The 14,775-nt window shown below is 41.5% G+C and overlaps 1 protein-coding gene across 5 annotated transcripts in view; it reads left to right on the top strand.

Annotated features, from left to right (window-relative positions):
* Positions 1-14,775, top strand: part of Macf1 (microtubule-actin crosslinking factor 1) — a 167,687-nt gene that overhangs the window by 131,916 nt on the left and 20,996 nt on the right. For all 5 annotated transcript variants that reach the window (XM_013016840.1, XM_013016845.1, XM_013016842.1 and 2 more), the window contains 11 exons: positions 708-877; positions 1,914-2,073; positions 2,812-3,006; positions 3,307-3,435; positions 5,191-5,334; positions 5,721-5,909; positions 8,793-8,913; positions 9,989-10,152; positions 11,920-12,082; positions 12,621-12,775; positions 13,886-13,960. In XM_013016840.1, coding sequence (XP_012872294.1) covers positions 708-877; positions 1,914-2,073; positions 2,812-3,006; positions 3,307-3,435; positions 5,191-5,334; positions 5,721-5,909; positions 8,793-8,913; positions 9,989-10,152; positions 11,920-12,082; positions 12,621-12,775; positions 13,886-13,960 — 1,665 coding nt within the window. The remainder of the gene's footprint in view (positions 1-707; positions 878-1,913; positions 2,074-2,811; positions 3,007-3,306; positions 3,436-5,190; positions 5,335-5,720; positions 5,910-8,792; positions 8,914-9,988; positions 10,153-11,919; positions 12,083-12,620; positions 12,776-13,885; positions 13,961-14,775) is intronic.

Consider the following 14,775-nt stretch of genomic DNA (forward strand, 5'->3'; position numbering starts at 1 on the left):
TAACAATTTAAACAAAATGGCTTGGGTAGTAACTAACTAAAGATTTAAGTTTTTAGAAGTTTACATTCACTTCCATACATGGCATAGACCAAAACCTGTCATTTTTTGTCTTTTTTTTGTCGGTTGTAGGGCTTGAACTCTGGGCCTGGTCGCTGTCCTGAGCTCTCCAGCTCAAGGCGAGTGCTCTACCACTTGAGCCACAGCGCCACTTCTGGTTTTCGGGTGGTTTATTCGAGATAGGAGTCTCACAGACTTTTCCTGCCTGGGCTGGCTTTTAACTTCAATCCTCAGATCTCAGCCTCCTGAGTAGATAGGATTACAGGCATGAGCCACCAGCACCCAGCTCTGTAACTTTTTCTTTTTTTTTTTTTTGGGTCCGGTAGTGGGGCCTGAACTCTGGGCCTGGGCACTGTCCCTCAGCTCTTCAGCTCAAGGCTAGCGCTCTACCACTTGAGCCACGGCGCCACCTCCGGCTTTTTTTCTTTTTCTTTTTGCTTATGTGGTGCTGAGGAATCGAACCCAGGGCCTCAGGCATGCAAGGCAAGCACTCTACCACTGAGCCATCTTCCCAGCCCCTGTAACTTTTTCTTAAACATAAGCTAGTATCAAGAATCTTTTTTTCCCTTGGTGTTGGCAGTTGACCCCTGGACCTCATGTCATCATTTGGTCTTTAACATGTTTTTATTGTTTTCTTTTTGGAAATCTAGGAGTTTCAGAAAACTCTTGGTGGCAAACAGCCTGTGTATGATACCACAATTAGAACTGGCAGAGCACTAAAAGAGAAGACATTACTTGCTGATGATGCTCAGAAACTGGACAATTTACTGGGTGAAGTCAGAGACAAATGGGATACTGTTTGTGGCAAGTCTGTGGAACGGTAAGCATGAGTATCCTTTAAAAGGGTCTTGATGACTAACTGCTACTAAATTAAAATGGTGATAACCCTAATGGATAGTACAGGTTTTAAATTTAAAGTAGTTATGAAGTAATTAGAATAAAATGTATGAAAAATTCTCAGTTAAAACCTGAGCCTTACTGAATAGCAAGGGAAAGGCCTATAAAATCAAGTTAGTACTAGTAGATTAGTGATTCTTGTTAAATATTTTTAAATTGCCAATTTATAATATCAGTACCTTATTATTAAATGTTTTTACCTATATTCTGCTCAGTGCAAAGCCTCTACATGTATTTAACCATATAATCTCTGAATTTTAATTAGCAGTTACACTAAATATGTGTGCAACAGTGCCTGCTAATCAGTGATCCTCATAAAAACCAGTGAGATAGGTTCTATTATTCCCATTTTGCAGACGAAAAAGCCATCATAAAGAGATTTCGTAATTCTCCCAACATTATTCAGCTTCTAAGTGGCAGAGCTTGGGTCTGAGCCTATGCAGTTCAGTTCTAAAGTTATACGTTCACGCACTACATTCTCTATGCTGTGCTAAATATTATAACATCTCTGTACTCTTGCTTCTCTCAAATCTTTTGAAGAAGAGATTGGGATTCACAGAGGTAAAGAGATGACCTAAGGACACATAACTGGTATATAGAACAGTTGAGCTCCTGACTCACAGACTCACTGAAACTGTCATCCTCTGCTAAACCAACTGTAAAGCAATTAACATAGACATTGGGTTGTTAAAGTATGTCCTGTGTCATTGGGCTATAAGTTGTCAGAAAAATATCGATACATGTCCCCTTTATTTACATCTAAACCATTCTAGAAAAGGTTTGATTCAACATGTCTGGGCATCTCTTTCAGTCTTTTTTTTTTTTTAATTATATTTCTAACTATTCTAATGTGGAAGCCACTCTTTGGATAGAGTTCAAGCAGTATTCCTTTCCAGCTGTTAGAACTGTACGCATAAAAAGAATCAGTAAAAACAATGACATTTACATGCTTTTCTTAGGCAACACAAGTTGGAGGAAGCCCTGCTGTTTTCAGGCCAGTTCATGGATGCTTTGCAGGCCTTGGTTGACTGGCTGTACAAGGTAGAGCCACAGCTGGCCGAGGACCAGCCTGTGCATGGGGACCTGGACCTCGTCATGAACCTCATGGATGCCCATAAGGTGAGGACTTTCATGGAAAGCAAAACCCTAAGGTCTTCTGCATGTGCCCTTTGTCCTGTTCTAACATCTAGAAGAGAAAAAAAGCCTGACAGCTATGTCTTTGTTCAGAGGTACCCCTTCATTTTCTGCATTTAAACCAACTGTTGCTGGGATTCTGCCTCAGTCACAAAGAATTTACCAAAATTGGTTTGATTCAGACTTGGCAATGTATGTACCTTACTTTGAAGTTTTCCCTCTTCCTGTTTGTCTCTGGTTGAGTCACCAATTGAATTTAAATTGAGATGGATACCCTTATATGTTCTACTGAGGCCTACAATGGAAATGAGAGATTTTTTTTAACTATTTTGAACCCATAAGTCTAACACTGAGCACACCACTGTGTAGTATAATCTGTACCTTCCATACTGAGCTGCACAACATCCTGTTTCAGCACAAGGAATTTAATTTTACATTGTATCGAATTCTTGATGTTTATACTAGGTATATGTTCTTATTTATCTCCTATAATTCTGGAAGTTATGTATATTTATATACATATGTATGTATATATGAGGATAAATATTCTCATAGATGTAGAAGCTGTCAAGATAAGTACCTTATCCATGTTCTTTCATACATCTCATTCCGCCTTCCTCTGTGTATAAGATCCATGATTAGACTCTACCAAGGAAATTATCACTTTCCTCCTTGGACTCAATGTTTTATTAGACAAACTTATTCTCCTATCTCCTTTTCTAGGTTTTCCAAAAGGAACTTGGAAAGCGAACAGGTACTGTTCAGGTCTTAAAGCGGTCAGGCAGAGAACTAATTGAGAACAGTCGAGATGACACCACATGGGTAAAAGGACAGCTCCAGGAACTGAGTACTCGCTGGGACACTGTGTGCAAACTCTCTGTTTCCAAGCAAAGCCGACTTGAGCAGGCCTTAAAACAGGTAAGACATGTTTGTTGGATCAACTGAAGCCAGGGATTCTGAACAGATGAATTTTATTTAATTAACAAGACCAGTTCTAGTTAATCTTGAAATGAACATAAAGTTGAAAATTGATGTTCTGAATGTTCTACAAGACTTGAACAGTCATTTGTTTTAAAGAAATAAATCCAGCTGATTTCAGAGGTCTAAAAGTGAAATCTCCTTTATGGAGCTTTGACGGGGGCATCAAGTGCTTATGATACACTAAAATGTTTGCTGAACAGAGAGAAAGATTCAATCCTTTATGGTTGGTTATTTTAGGCAGAAGAGTTTCGAGACACAGTCCACATGCTGTTGGAGTGGCTTTCTGAAGCAGAGCAAACACTTCGTTTTCGGGGAGCACTGCCTGATGACACAGAGGCCCTACAGTCACTCATTGACACCCATAAGGTAATCTAGCCCAGTTGTTTGGTGATCTGTGCTACCCACTAAGATGACAAAACTGTCTACCACTAATGGAAATAATTAGGCCTCATGTGAGAAGCAAAACCAAAGTGTACTTGTTTGTTGGCTCAACACAAATCAGAGGGAAATAACTAGTCATTTTTGTAACACCTTGAAGAGGTGCATTCACTCATTTTTATAATTCATTAAACTAGTGAAACCACATAGTATTCTTAAAAAAAATGCAGATCATTTCCCATCCTTTCTTCTTACTTTCATATATGTCTACATACCTTTCCTTATGTTATTAGGCTTAACCACTAGTCTGATCCCCTAGAAGCCACTTAGCAAGTTGCAGAATATGATACAGTAAATACAGTATCTGGGGCCTTGGTCTACCCTAATGAGGTAGGAAATCTTTTCTTTTTTAATTTTCATGCTACCTGAGCAGAGATTTTAATCTTAGTTTTCTCATTCTGCTGTGGGTATTTAAGAAATATTGTAGTATTTTATTGCTGTCATGTATTTTTTCAAAACAGGTTTATTTACAAATATAGAAATGAACAAAAATGAGATAGCCAGGTGGCTGTGACTTATGCCTATAATCCTAATTACAAGAGGCTGAGACCTAGAGGGTTGAGGTTTGAAACCAACACAGAGAAGTCCATAATTCTCCATCTCCAGTTAGTAAGCAAAACGCCAAATTGGAAGCATGGCTCAAGTTGTAGAGTACCAACTTGAAAAAAACCTGAATAAGAGCATGAAGCCCCTAAGTTTAGGCCCTGATACTGGTACAGTTAATCACAATCAATCAGTCTTTTTTTTTTGGGGGGGTCGTTGTGGGTCTTGAACTCTGGGCCTGGGCACTGTCCCTCAGCTCTTCAGCTCAAGGCTAGTTCTCTACCACTTGAGTCACAGCACCACTTGCCATTTTCTGGTGGCTTATTGGAGACAAGAGTCGCATGGGCTTTCCTGCCCCGGCTGGCTTTGAACCATGATCCTCAGATCTCAGCTTCCTGACTAGCTAGGATTACAGATGTGAGCAACCAGCACCAGGCTCAATCAATTTTTTTTTTTTAATTAAAAATTTCTTTGAAGGGGCTGGGAAGGTGGCTCAGTGGTAGAACGCTTGCCTTGCATGCATGAGGCCCTGGGTTCGATTCCTCAGCACCACATAAGCAAAAAGAAAAAAGCCAGAAGTGGCGCTGTGGCTCAAGTGGTAGAGCGCAGGCCCAGAGTTCAGGCCCCACGATCAGACCCAAAAAAAAAAAATTTCTTTGAAGAGCTAGCTAGAAACTGGTGGTTTATGCCTATAATCGTATCTACTAAGGAAGCTGAGATCTGAAGATCATAGTTTGCCAGTCCAGGCAGGAGAGTCTGTGAAACTTTCATCTCTAAATTAACTACCAATACCAAGAAGAGCTGGAAGTGGAGCTGTGGCTCAAGTGGTAGAGCACTAGCCTTGAACAAAAAAGCTCGGGGACAACACCTGGGCCTGCCCCAGGACTGGCACACTAGAGAGACTAGAATCTGTATCCTTACCTTTTCATTATCTCTAGCAAATTTGTTCTTCTGTACAAATCTCACCTTCCCAAATCTTTAGAACTAGACAGAAAATGTCAGAGGCTCCAAGAAACAGGCTTTAAGAGGCTTGTGTTAACACATATAGAGAAGGGGAAAAAGAAAATGTTTCCCCTTTCAATATGAACTAATAGTTTTGGTAGAGTAGATTCTTAAGTTTTTGTTTTTGACTTTGTTTAGGAATTCATGAAGAAAGTAGAAGAGAAGCAAGTGGATGTGAATGCAGCAGTGGCCATGGGAGAAGTCATCCTGGCTGTCTGCCATCCTGATTGCATCACGACTATCAAACACTGGATCACAATTATCCGAGCTCGCTTTGAGGAGGTGAGTCATCATATACCCAAAGAAATGGAACTACAGGTATCAAATATTACAGTCTTCTTTCCTTTGTCCTTCTGATGAAGTCTTCCCCTCATTATGAATAGCCAAACAAAAATTAATTTAATATTTTAGTAAACTTCTTGGTTAATGTACAGCAAATGGAAGAGTACAGTGATGCGCTAATTACTGGCTTCCATTTTTTGTTTAGCTTCCCTCCTTCGTGAGAAGCCCTGTGTTTTAATAGAATGTGCTGTATTTACTCTCGGAAGAGCTGACTGCTTGACTGATCTTTCCTCTAAATAGTCATTATTTAGATTGGGTGAAAGGGGGCTTTGAAACAAAGGGATGTGCTTAACTGAAAGAGGCCATGGTTTCTTTCTCCCTCTCAGGTCCTGACATGGGCAAGGCAGCACCAGCAGCGCCTGGAAACAGCCCTGTCAGAATTGGTGGCTAATGCTGAGCTGCTGGAAGAACTTCTGGCATGGATCCAGTGGGCTGAGACTACACTCATTCAGCGAGATCAGGAGCCAATCCCTCAAAACATTGACCGAGTTAAAGCCCTTATTGCTGAGCATCAGGTATCCTAATGTCACAGGTGTTTTCTATATAATGCTAGATCCTATTCCCTTTGCCCTGTGAATTTGTATTTTAATTGCTACTACACAGACTAGCTTAAAATAGCCTTCTGTTTTTCTTTGTTTCTGTGAATCAGGAGTCTGGGAATAGGCTAGCTGAGGCTTCTTAGGGTCTCTCCCCAGGCTGAAATCAAGGAGTCCTCCAGAATTGCAGGTCCCATCTTCCAGGCTTATTCAGTTTGTTAACATAATCCAGCTCTCACTGTATCAAGAACAGTTCCCTGCTTCAGATTATAGCCTCAGAGTTCTCTAATTGTATTTCAAAGCTGGCAGGAAGTTGGGCGCTGGTGGCTAAAGTCTGAGAGCCAGACTGAGTAGTCAGTTTAAAAGAATGTCTCCAATTCACCAGCAAAAGAAAACTGGACTGAAGGTGTGAATCAAGTGGTGTAGTGCCAGTCATGAGTGAAAAAGCTAAGCAAGAGTTTGAGGCCCTTAGTTCAAGCTCTGATAACATAAACACTTTCTTTCTCTCTCTCATTCCAACTTTTGTGCCTCTACCTTACCTTACTTTTCTCTCATCTCCTTAACTCTTCCTTTTCAGTCAGCTTTTTCTTCCTCCTCTGAAAACTTATTAATATTGATATGTGCTGAAGTTCCATTCTTGACACTGTTCAATTACTGAGATTTATAGAGTCCAACAGCTTTAACTGTCATTTATACAGCATCATTATCTTCTTCAGTCTAGACATAAAGCAAACTAGAAGTCCTGTCTTTCCCTTTCAAACCTGCCTCTTTCCCTGAAATTTAGAAACCTGTGATATGCCTGGGACTCTGCCTTTCCTTCACATCCCACATCTAATCACAGGGTCTTATCTGTGGAGGTGGGGGTGTGCGTGAGAGAGAGAGACAGACAGACAGACAGACAGAGACACACACACACATACACACAGCAATCCTGGCAGGCCTCAGGCCTGGGCACTGTCCCTGACACACACACACACACAGCAATCCTGGCAGGCCTCAGGGCCTGGGCACTGTCCCTTGACTCTCCCCCCGCCCCCCTCCCACACACACACACAGAGCAATCCTGGCAGGTCTCAGCCTGGGCACTGTCCCTGACACACACACACAGAGCAATCCTGGCAGGCCTCAGGGCCTGGGCGCTGTCCCTGACACACACACACACATACACACACACACACAGCAATCCTGGGCACTGTCCCTGACACACACACACACACATATACACACACACACAGCAATCCTGGGCACTGTCCCTGGCACACACACACACACAGAGCAATCCTGGCAGGCCTCAGGGCCTAGGCACTGTCCCTGAAGTTCTTTTGCTCAAGGTTAGCATTCCACTTGAGCCACACACACACACACACACACACACACACAGCAATCCTGAGCCACACACACACACACACACACACAGCAATCCTGGCAGGCCTCAGGGCCTAGGCACTGTCCCTGAAGTTCTTTTGCTCAAGGTTAGCATTCCACTTGAGCCAGAGCTCTACTTCGGGCTTTTTGGGAGGTAGTTTATTGGAGATAGAGTCTTTTGGACTTTCTTACCCATGCTGGTTTTGAATCACAATCCTCAGATCTCAGTTTCTTAAGTAGGTAGGATTACAGGCTGAGCCACCATTGCTTTTTTTTAAAAAATCTTTAAGACAAGGTCTCACTATGTTTCCAAAACTGGCCTTGAACACATGATCCTCCTGCCTCTGCCTCCCCAGTGCTAAGATTACAGCTGTGTATCTCACCTACTTTCAAAATGCTTCATGACTCCACTTTTCTTTCTCTGGCTCAGACCTTCACTGTGTTTTGCCTCAGTTACTACAGCAATTTGATTTGTTGGGGTTTTTTTTTGTTTTTTGGGGGTTTTTTTTGGGGTCTGGTCGTGGGGCCTGTACTCAGGGGCTGGGCGCTGTCCCTCAGCTCTTCAGCTCAAGGCTAGCACTCTACCACTTGAGCCACAGTGCCACTTCTGGCTTTTTTCTTTTTGCTTATGTGGTGCTGAGGAATCGAACCCAGGGCCTCAAGGCATGCAAGGCAAGCGTTCTACCACTGAGCTACCTTCCCAGCCCTACAGCAATTTGATAACCTTATCTCCATATTACTTGTCCTTACCTGCTTCTGCTCTCCCATCAACTCTGCCTTCTGCTCTTAAAGCATAGACCTGATTATGTCTCTTCCATGGATCAAAATCCTGTGATTAGTCCCTGCCATTCTCAGCATATCCCAGTCTCTTAGTTTGACATAGTCCTTTTGGGGTCTTTCACTTCCTGTCTTCTAATTCCACCTTTCTACTTCTCTGACTATATTTTCTGCTAAACCAGTGAGTTTCACAGCAATGTCAAACTTTTTGACTCTCCCTAAACTCTGTCTGCTAGGATTGCCAGCCCCCCTTCAGGTTTTTTGCTGAATTCTTCAACCCTCAGTAACTCAGCCTAGGCATCAGGCTGTGAGTTACTTGTCCCAGGTCTTCCCTTGACATCTGTATGGCATTTAGTAGTCTGAATTCTTGATTTCAAGTCACTCCACTATGAACATTTAGGTTTTAATCACTTGATAAAACCCTTAGTTACATTTCTTAAAAAGAGTGAGATGAAGCCCACGCAGCCAATTCGGTGAGACTCCTATCTCCAATAAACCATCAGAAAACCGGAAGTGGTGCTGCAGCTCAAGTGGTAGAGCGCTAGCCTTGAGCTGAAGAGCTGAGGGACAGCGCCCAGGCCCAGACCATGACCAACCAAAAAAAAAAGGGAGACAGATGCAGGGCCATCTGTTACTTGAGCAGTCAGATTGGGCTTGCCCTTAATGAAAAGGTTCGTATTTCCATTTCTCTTCCATATTTTTCTTTTTTATGTTTAACAGACATTTATGGAGGAAATGACACGCAAACAACCTGATGTGGACCGGGTCACGAAAACATACAAAAGGAAGAATGTAGAGCCTACCCATGCTCCTTTCATCGAGAAATCTCGCAGTGGTAGCAGTATGTTTCCAGTCCAAATGTGCTAGGTTTCTTCCTTCCTGCTCTTTGAAAATGAGCCCTCCTCCCATACACAAAGGAAAAGGAAGAAAGAAAGACTGAAGTACAGAAAGAGAGAGCAAGGGAGAGAGAAGGAGAAAGATCACTTTCAAAGTGCCTATCAAAAGAATTACAGGGCTGGGAAGGTGGCTTAGTGGTAGAGCGCTTGCCTTGCATGCATGAGGCCCTGGGTTCGATTCCTTAGTACCACATAAGCAAAAAGAAAAAAGCCGGAAGTGGGCTCTGTGGCTCAAGTGGTAGAGCCCTTGCTCGCCCTGAGCTGAAGAGCTGCTCAGGGACAGTGGCCAGGCCCAGAGTTCAAGCCCCACAACCCACAAAAGAAAAAAATAGAATTAAAATTTGATTTTCAAATACATACTAGATTTTTAACAAAAATCTTTAATTGAAATTCACTCTTCTAGTGCCAGCAGACCAACTATACTCTTTATTTTCTCAGATTGGTATGAAATTTCAAGGTACTGTTGTGGTCATTAGTTTTAGCTATATACATTTAGTTTACAGTAAGTTAGCTGTAACAAAAATCAGCACCTATAGAATTCCCCTGCTTCTTTTTTTTTTACATCAACTTTATTCTCAGAGCAACCTGTGTGAATTAAAGCCTCACATTGCCAACTTTGTAGTAATCATATTCCTTCTTACATGTACCAAAATCTCTTATCAGCAATGAGTTCTGGGTTGCAAAAGAGGATTTACTAAGGTTTTGTTACAAATTAAAGACACACACAAGTGCTCTTCCCCTGCTTCTAATGGTTGAGTTGACATGTCCTCAGTTCACTAAGTAGGACAGAATTGGTTAGAGATGTGTAGGAGACAGGTAAGTACTTGTATGCTAGAAGGAGGACCAGTAACTCTGGAATCAGTACACTCCCGTACCTAAATGTTGCCAAGTCCCATGTTTCTTTTCTCAGTTATTGGCTGGATATCATTATTAACTTCTCTTAAAATTCACACATAGAGCTATTTCTCTGTGGACTGACAAAACCAAGGTTTCTAATGTTGTGATTGTTTTTGCTTTTAGGAAAGTCCTTAAGTCAGCCCACACCTCCTCCTATGCCAATCCTCTCACAATCTGAAGCAAAAAACCCACGGATCAATCAGCTCTCTGCCCGCTGGCAGCAAGTGTGGCTGTTAGCACTGGAACGCCAGCGGAAGCTGAATGATGCCTTGGATAGACTGGAGGAGGTAATGGCTTTAATGAGTGGTCTTCAAGTGTTTTTGATGCCCTTTTGGTCTGACCTGTGTGCCTTTACCTATCCAGAAGTAGAATCAGACCTGTGCTAGTAATCCTTCAAACCCCAAAGTGAGAAAAGACATTTTAAGAAAACCTTTCACAAAAGAGGTTGTTACATCTGGTGATGGAAAGCAAAAAAGGGTCAGGCCTGTGGCCCAATCCTCAAGACCTTTCTGTGGCTGATGATGATGAATGTAACTATAAAGCTTACCACAGAAATCGTCATTAAGCCATTCATGTAAAGATAGAGAAATAATGCTATATGATTATGAAATAAGAGTAAATTTTTAGCCAGGCGCTGGTGGCTCACGCCTGTAATCCTAGCTACTCAGGAGGCTGAGATCTGAGGATCGCGGTTCAAAGCCAGCCCGGGCAGGAGAGACTGTGAGACTCCTATCTCCAATAAACCACCAGAAAACCGGAAGTGGCGCTGTAGCTCAAGTGGTAGAGCGCTCGCCTTGAGCTGAAGAGCTGAGGGACAGCGCCCAGGCCCAGAGTTCAAGCCCCACGACCAAAAAAAAAAAAAAAGAGTAAATTTTTGTTGTGTTCATGTGGCACCATAAAATTGAATGATACCGAAAAGTTTAGTGTGGCCCCTGTGCAAAGATGACATGTAAATTTGTGAAGTATTATTTTTGGGGGGTTGGTTGTAGACTTGGGCTTGAACTCTGGGCCTGGGTGCTCTTTAGCTCAAGGTGAGCACTCTACTACTTGAGCCACAACACCACTTCCAGTTTTCTGGTGGTTAATTGGAGATAAGAGTCTCACGGATTTTCCTTGCCCAGGCTGGCTTTGAACTGCAATCCTCAGATCTTAGCTTCCTGAGTAGCTAGGATTACAGGTGTGAGCCACCAGCTCCTGACTCCTTTTTTTTTCTTCTTAATTAATTGCCCACTATCTGGTTACTGCTAGTCTTCAGTAGGTCTATTTCTAAGTGTCCAGTTATTTTTAAAAATATGGTACTACCTAGTTTCTGAAACAAACCTCTAATGTCTTTTATATTCTTTTATTTGTGCATATCAAAGCAGCTATGCCTGGAAGTGAGTGTTCTGTGTTTTTTTTGTTGTTGTTGTTGTTACTTCTAAAGGCCAGTTGAATTTTAAGTATATCTATTCTGGTGCTTTGTTTCCCCCCTTCCTTCCAACTTTGAAAGACTAGGGGAAAGAAAATCTCCAATATATGTTGGTGAATCTCCAACATAATCCAAGTAGCTGAAAATTGCTCTCCTCACTACACAAGCCAAACATTTAACATATATGTCAGGTGGGCAAAAGTCTCAGAGAATGGTGGGAAATACAAGTTTCCTGATATGGGCTATATGTATAGAGCCTTTCAAAATAATATGACAGCTGTGTGGTGAGACTTCTTGGAATAGAACTTATTCCCTTACCTCTGTGGTGATGACCTTTGGAAAAGCCCAAAGGGAAAGCAAGGCTGACTCCACCCATTCTCAGTCTATGTACTCTGTGTTTCCCACAATGTTTTCTCAGTTACTGTTTTTCCTGCTGTTGCATTCTACCAAAGCTCATGTAAATGGTTGTAGCTTTACATGAAGAAGCAAGATGTGCCTTCACAAATGAGACAATGTATAGATAGCATTGTTGGTGCCCCCTGGAAGGCCTGCATGGCTTTACGGAATGTCTCAGAGTTTGGGTATGCTCTCGGAAGCTTTGAGAATCCAGAACAATAGGTATTACTAACATTTGCTTTCTTTCTAGTTGAAGGAATTTGCCAACTTTGACTTTGATGTCTGGAGGAAAAAGTATATGCGTTGGATGAATCATAAAAAGTCTCGGGTCATGGATTTCTTCCGGCGCATTGACAAGGACCAGGATGGGAAGATAACACGTCAGGAGTTTATTGATGGCATTTTAGCATCCAGTAAGTCTAGTCATAATTCCAAACATGAGTCACACCTGGATTTCTCACACCTTTATTTGTGTGTACACACCTGCATGCAAATTTACCAGTAGGGTTTGAAGTGTCTAGCTTGGCTTTTTGCTCAAGGTTAGCTCTCTACCACTTCAGCCACATCTCCACTTTTCTTGCACTTACTTTGTAAAAATTATAATATTCTGGCAAAATAGTCTTTTTAAGCAAAAGTCAGGATGAAGTGGATAAGTAAATTAAGATGAATGGCAGGACTACAGGGGACTGTAATATTTTATACCTTTTTTGGTATATTACGTAAGGGTAGGAGAATACATAAGCAGATATGCTCATCATTACAATGAGTAGTCCTTAGATGTTATCATTTTGGAATGATTTTTAGCTGTATAATTTAAATTTCCTGAGTTTTCTAAAGTAAACTGTTGGTTTTCAAGTTTTAAAAAATTATTTTACCATATTTTTTCTTTCAATTATTCACATACGAACTAAATAAGCCTTTTTAATGTTTTAAATTGTTTCCTTTTGCTAGAATTCCCTACCACTAAGTTAGAGATGACTGCTGTGGCTGACATTTTTGACAGAGATGGAGATGGCTACATTGACTACTATGAATTCGTTGCTGCTCTCCATCCCAACAAAGATGCTTATCGACCAACAACTGATGCAGATAAAATTGAAGATGAGGTATGATAATTACTATGACCATATTATTTACTATAGATTTATTATTGTCCTGGATTAGGTTGGGTGCAGTTACCATATCAGTGCTTAGACTCATCTGTGATTATTGGGAATTCTGTTTAACTTTCAGGTGGTAAGTCAAAGGACCCCAAAGTGTCTTTGGCTACTGGGCTCTATCTTGGGCTAGTCTAGATAGATTGCCATTATATCTATGCTTCTCTGAAGTCCACATAGGATCTTTCCAGGGAATTATTCTCTTCCTGGTTCATAGGTACCATGTCACTTAGGATGGACTTTCTCAGTCCTGAGCATCCTACTTCATAATTCAGGAATGAGGTTTTCAATGTAGTATGCATCAAGCATTTTCTCATTAAAAACCATATCTTGTCGAAAATAGCAAATTCATTAGCCCATAGAAATTTCAGTATGTATTAGGAAGGGAGGAGAGCCAGTCTTGGGAGTTAGCTTGGTATACAAAAATGCCAACTGCTTAGGAAATTTTGATCAGTTCATAATTAGCTTTATTAATTACTTGATTTTCATGTAGACATATTAGCACTATCCTCTAAAGGAATTTTGAAGCAGGATGGGAGAGTGGTTTTTTTTTTTGTTTTTTTGTTTTTGTCAGTCGTGGGGCTTAAACTCTGGGCCTGGGCGCTGTCCCTCAGCTCTTCAGCTCAAGGCGAGTGCTCTACCACTTGAGCTACAGCGCCACTTCCGGTTTTCTGGTGGTTTATTGGAGATAGGAGTCTCACGGTCTCTCCTACCCGGGCTGGCTTTGAACTGCGATCCTCAGATCTCAGCCTCCTGAGTAGCTAGGATTACAGGCGTGAGCCACCAGCGCCCGACTGGGAGAGTGTTTTATATAGTTCCTGAAATTTTTCTTTGATATAATTTTTTTCTCTCAATGTCCCTTTTATCTCAATAAAAGCAGTGTGTTTTTGAGTAAAAGATAAATGCGTGTGTCAAGAACATGAAATGCCTGAAGAATAATGAATGGCTTTATTCATTCTCTTCACATTTTTAAAAAATAACATAGTTTCTCTGACTAGAAAGTTTTTCTCTGCCCTTTACACTTTCTTTTTCTCTTCTGTTATTGTTTTCAATCAATAGGTCACAAGACAAGTGGCTCAGTGCAAGTGTGCAAAAAGGTTTCAGGTGGAACAGATTGGAGAGAATAAATATCGGGTAAGAAAAGGGGAACAAACAAACAAAAAACATTCTCATAGTGGTGGTTCCCTTCTGTGCGGTCCTTGAAAGCAACTTGACATATAGCAGACATAATTTCACCTTCTCAGCTGGTACCCAGAGCCCATGGATTAGAGATATAGTCACTGTTTGATTCTCATCTCTGGATGTCAAATGTCAGTATCCTACTAGTGCTTTACATAGTACCATCTGAAAAATTACCATACTTACCTAAACAGTAACTGTTGACAATAAGAGACATTTAAAAACCCTTGCCTCTGAGCCAGCTGAAGTCTTCAGGGAGAGACCTTTAGAAAGCACTTTCAGAAACAATTATATCAAATGACTGATGATTAAACCCCAGAAAGCTAGTCTTCATGAACCTGAATGTCTTCCAGGATCAGATGGATAGAGAAGCTGTAGAGATTTTTTTTTTTCTTAAACTCTGGCTTAAACTCTGGGCCTGGGCACTATCCCTCAGCTCTTCAGTTCAAGGTGAGCGCTCTACCACTTGAGCCACAGCACCACTTTCGGTTTTCTGAGTTGCTTTTTGGAGATAAGAGTCTCACAGACTTTCCTGCCCTGGCTGGCTTTGAACCACAATCCTCAGAGCTCAGCCTCCTGAGTAGCAAGTAAGCTGTAGAGATTCAACAGATTGTACGCCTTCTCTGAGGTAGGCCACAGATGGGGAGCCAAGCTCAGGGGTCTTCTCTAGAAAGACCTGCTTGGTTTGGCTATGACTAATAGTAAACTATACTTTTTTTTTAAATTGTGAATAGCCTCAAGAATATAGGAGGGAGGGATCCAAATAGAGT

Source organism: Dipodomys ordii, unplaced genomic scaffold (assembly GCF_000151885.1).
Source record: "Dipodomys ordii isolate 6190 unplaced genomic scaffold, Dord_2.0 Scaffold33, whole genome shotgun sequence".
Taxonomy (NCBI): domain Eukaryota; kingdom Metazoa; phylum Chordata; class Mammalia; order Rodentia; family Heteromyidae; genus Dipodomys; species Dipodomys ordii.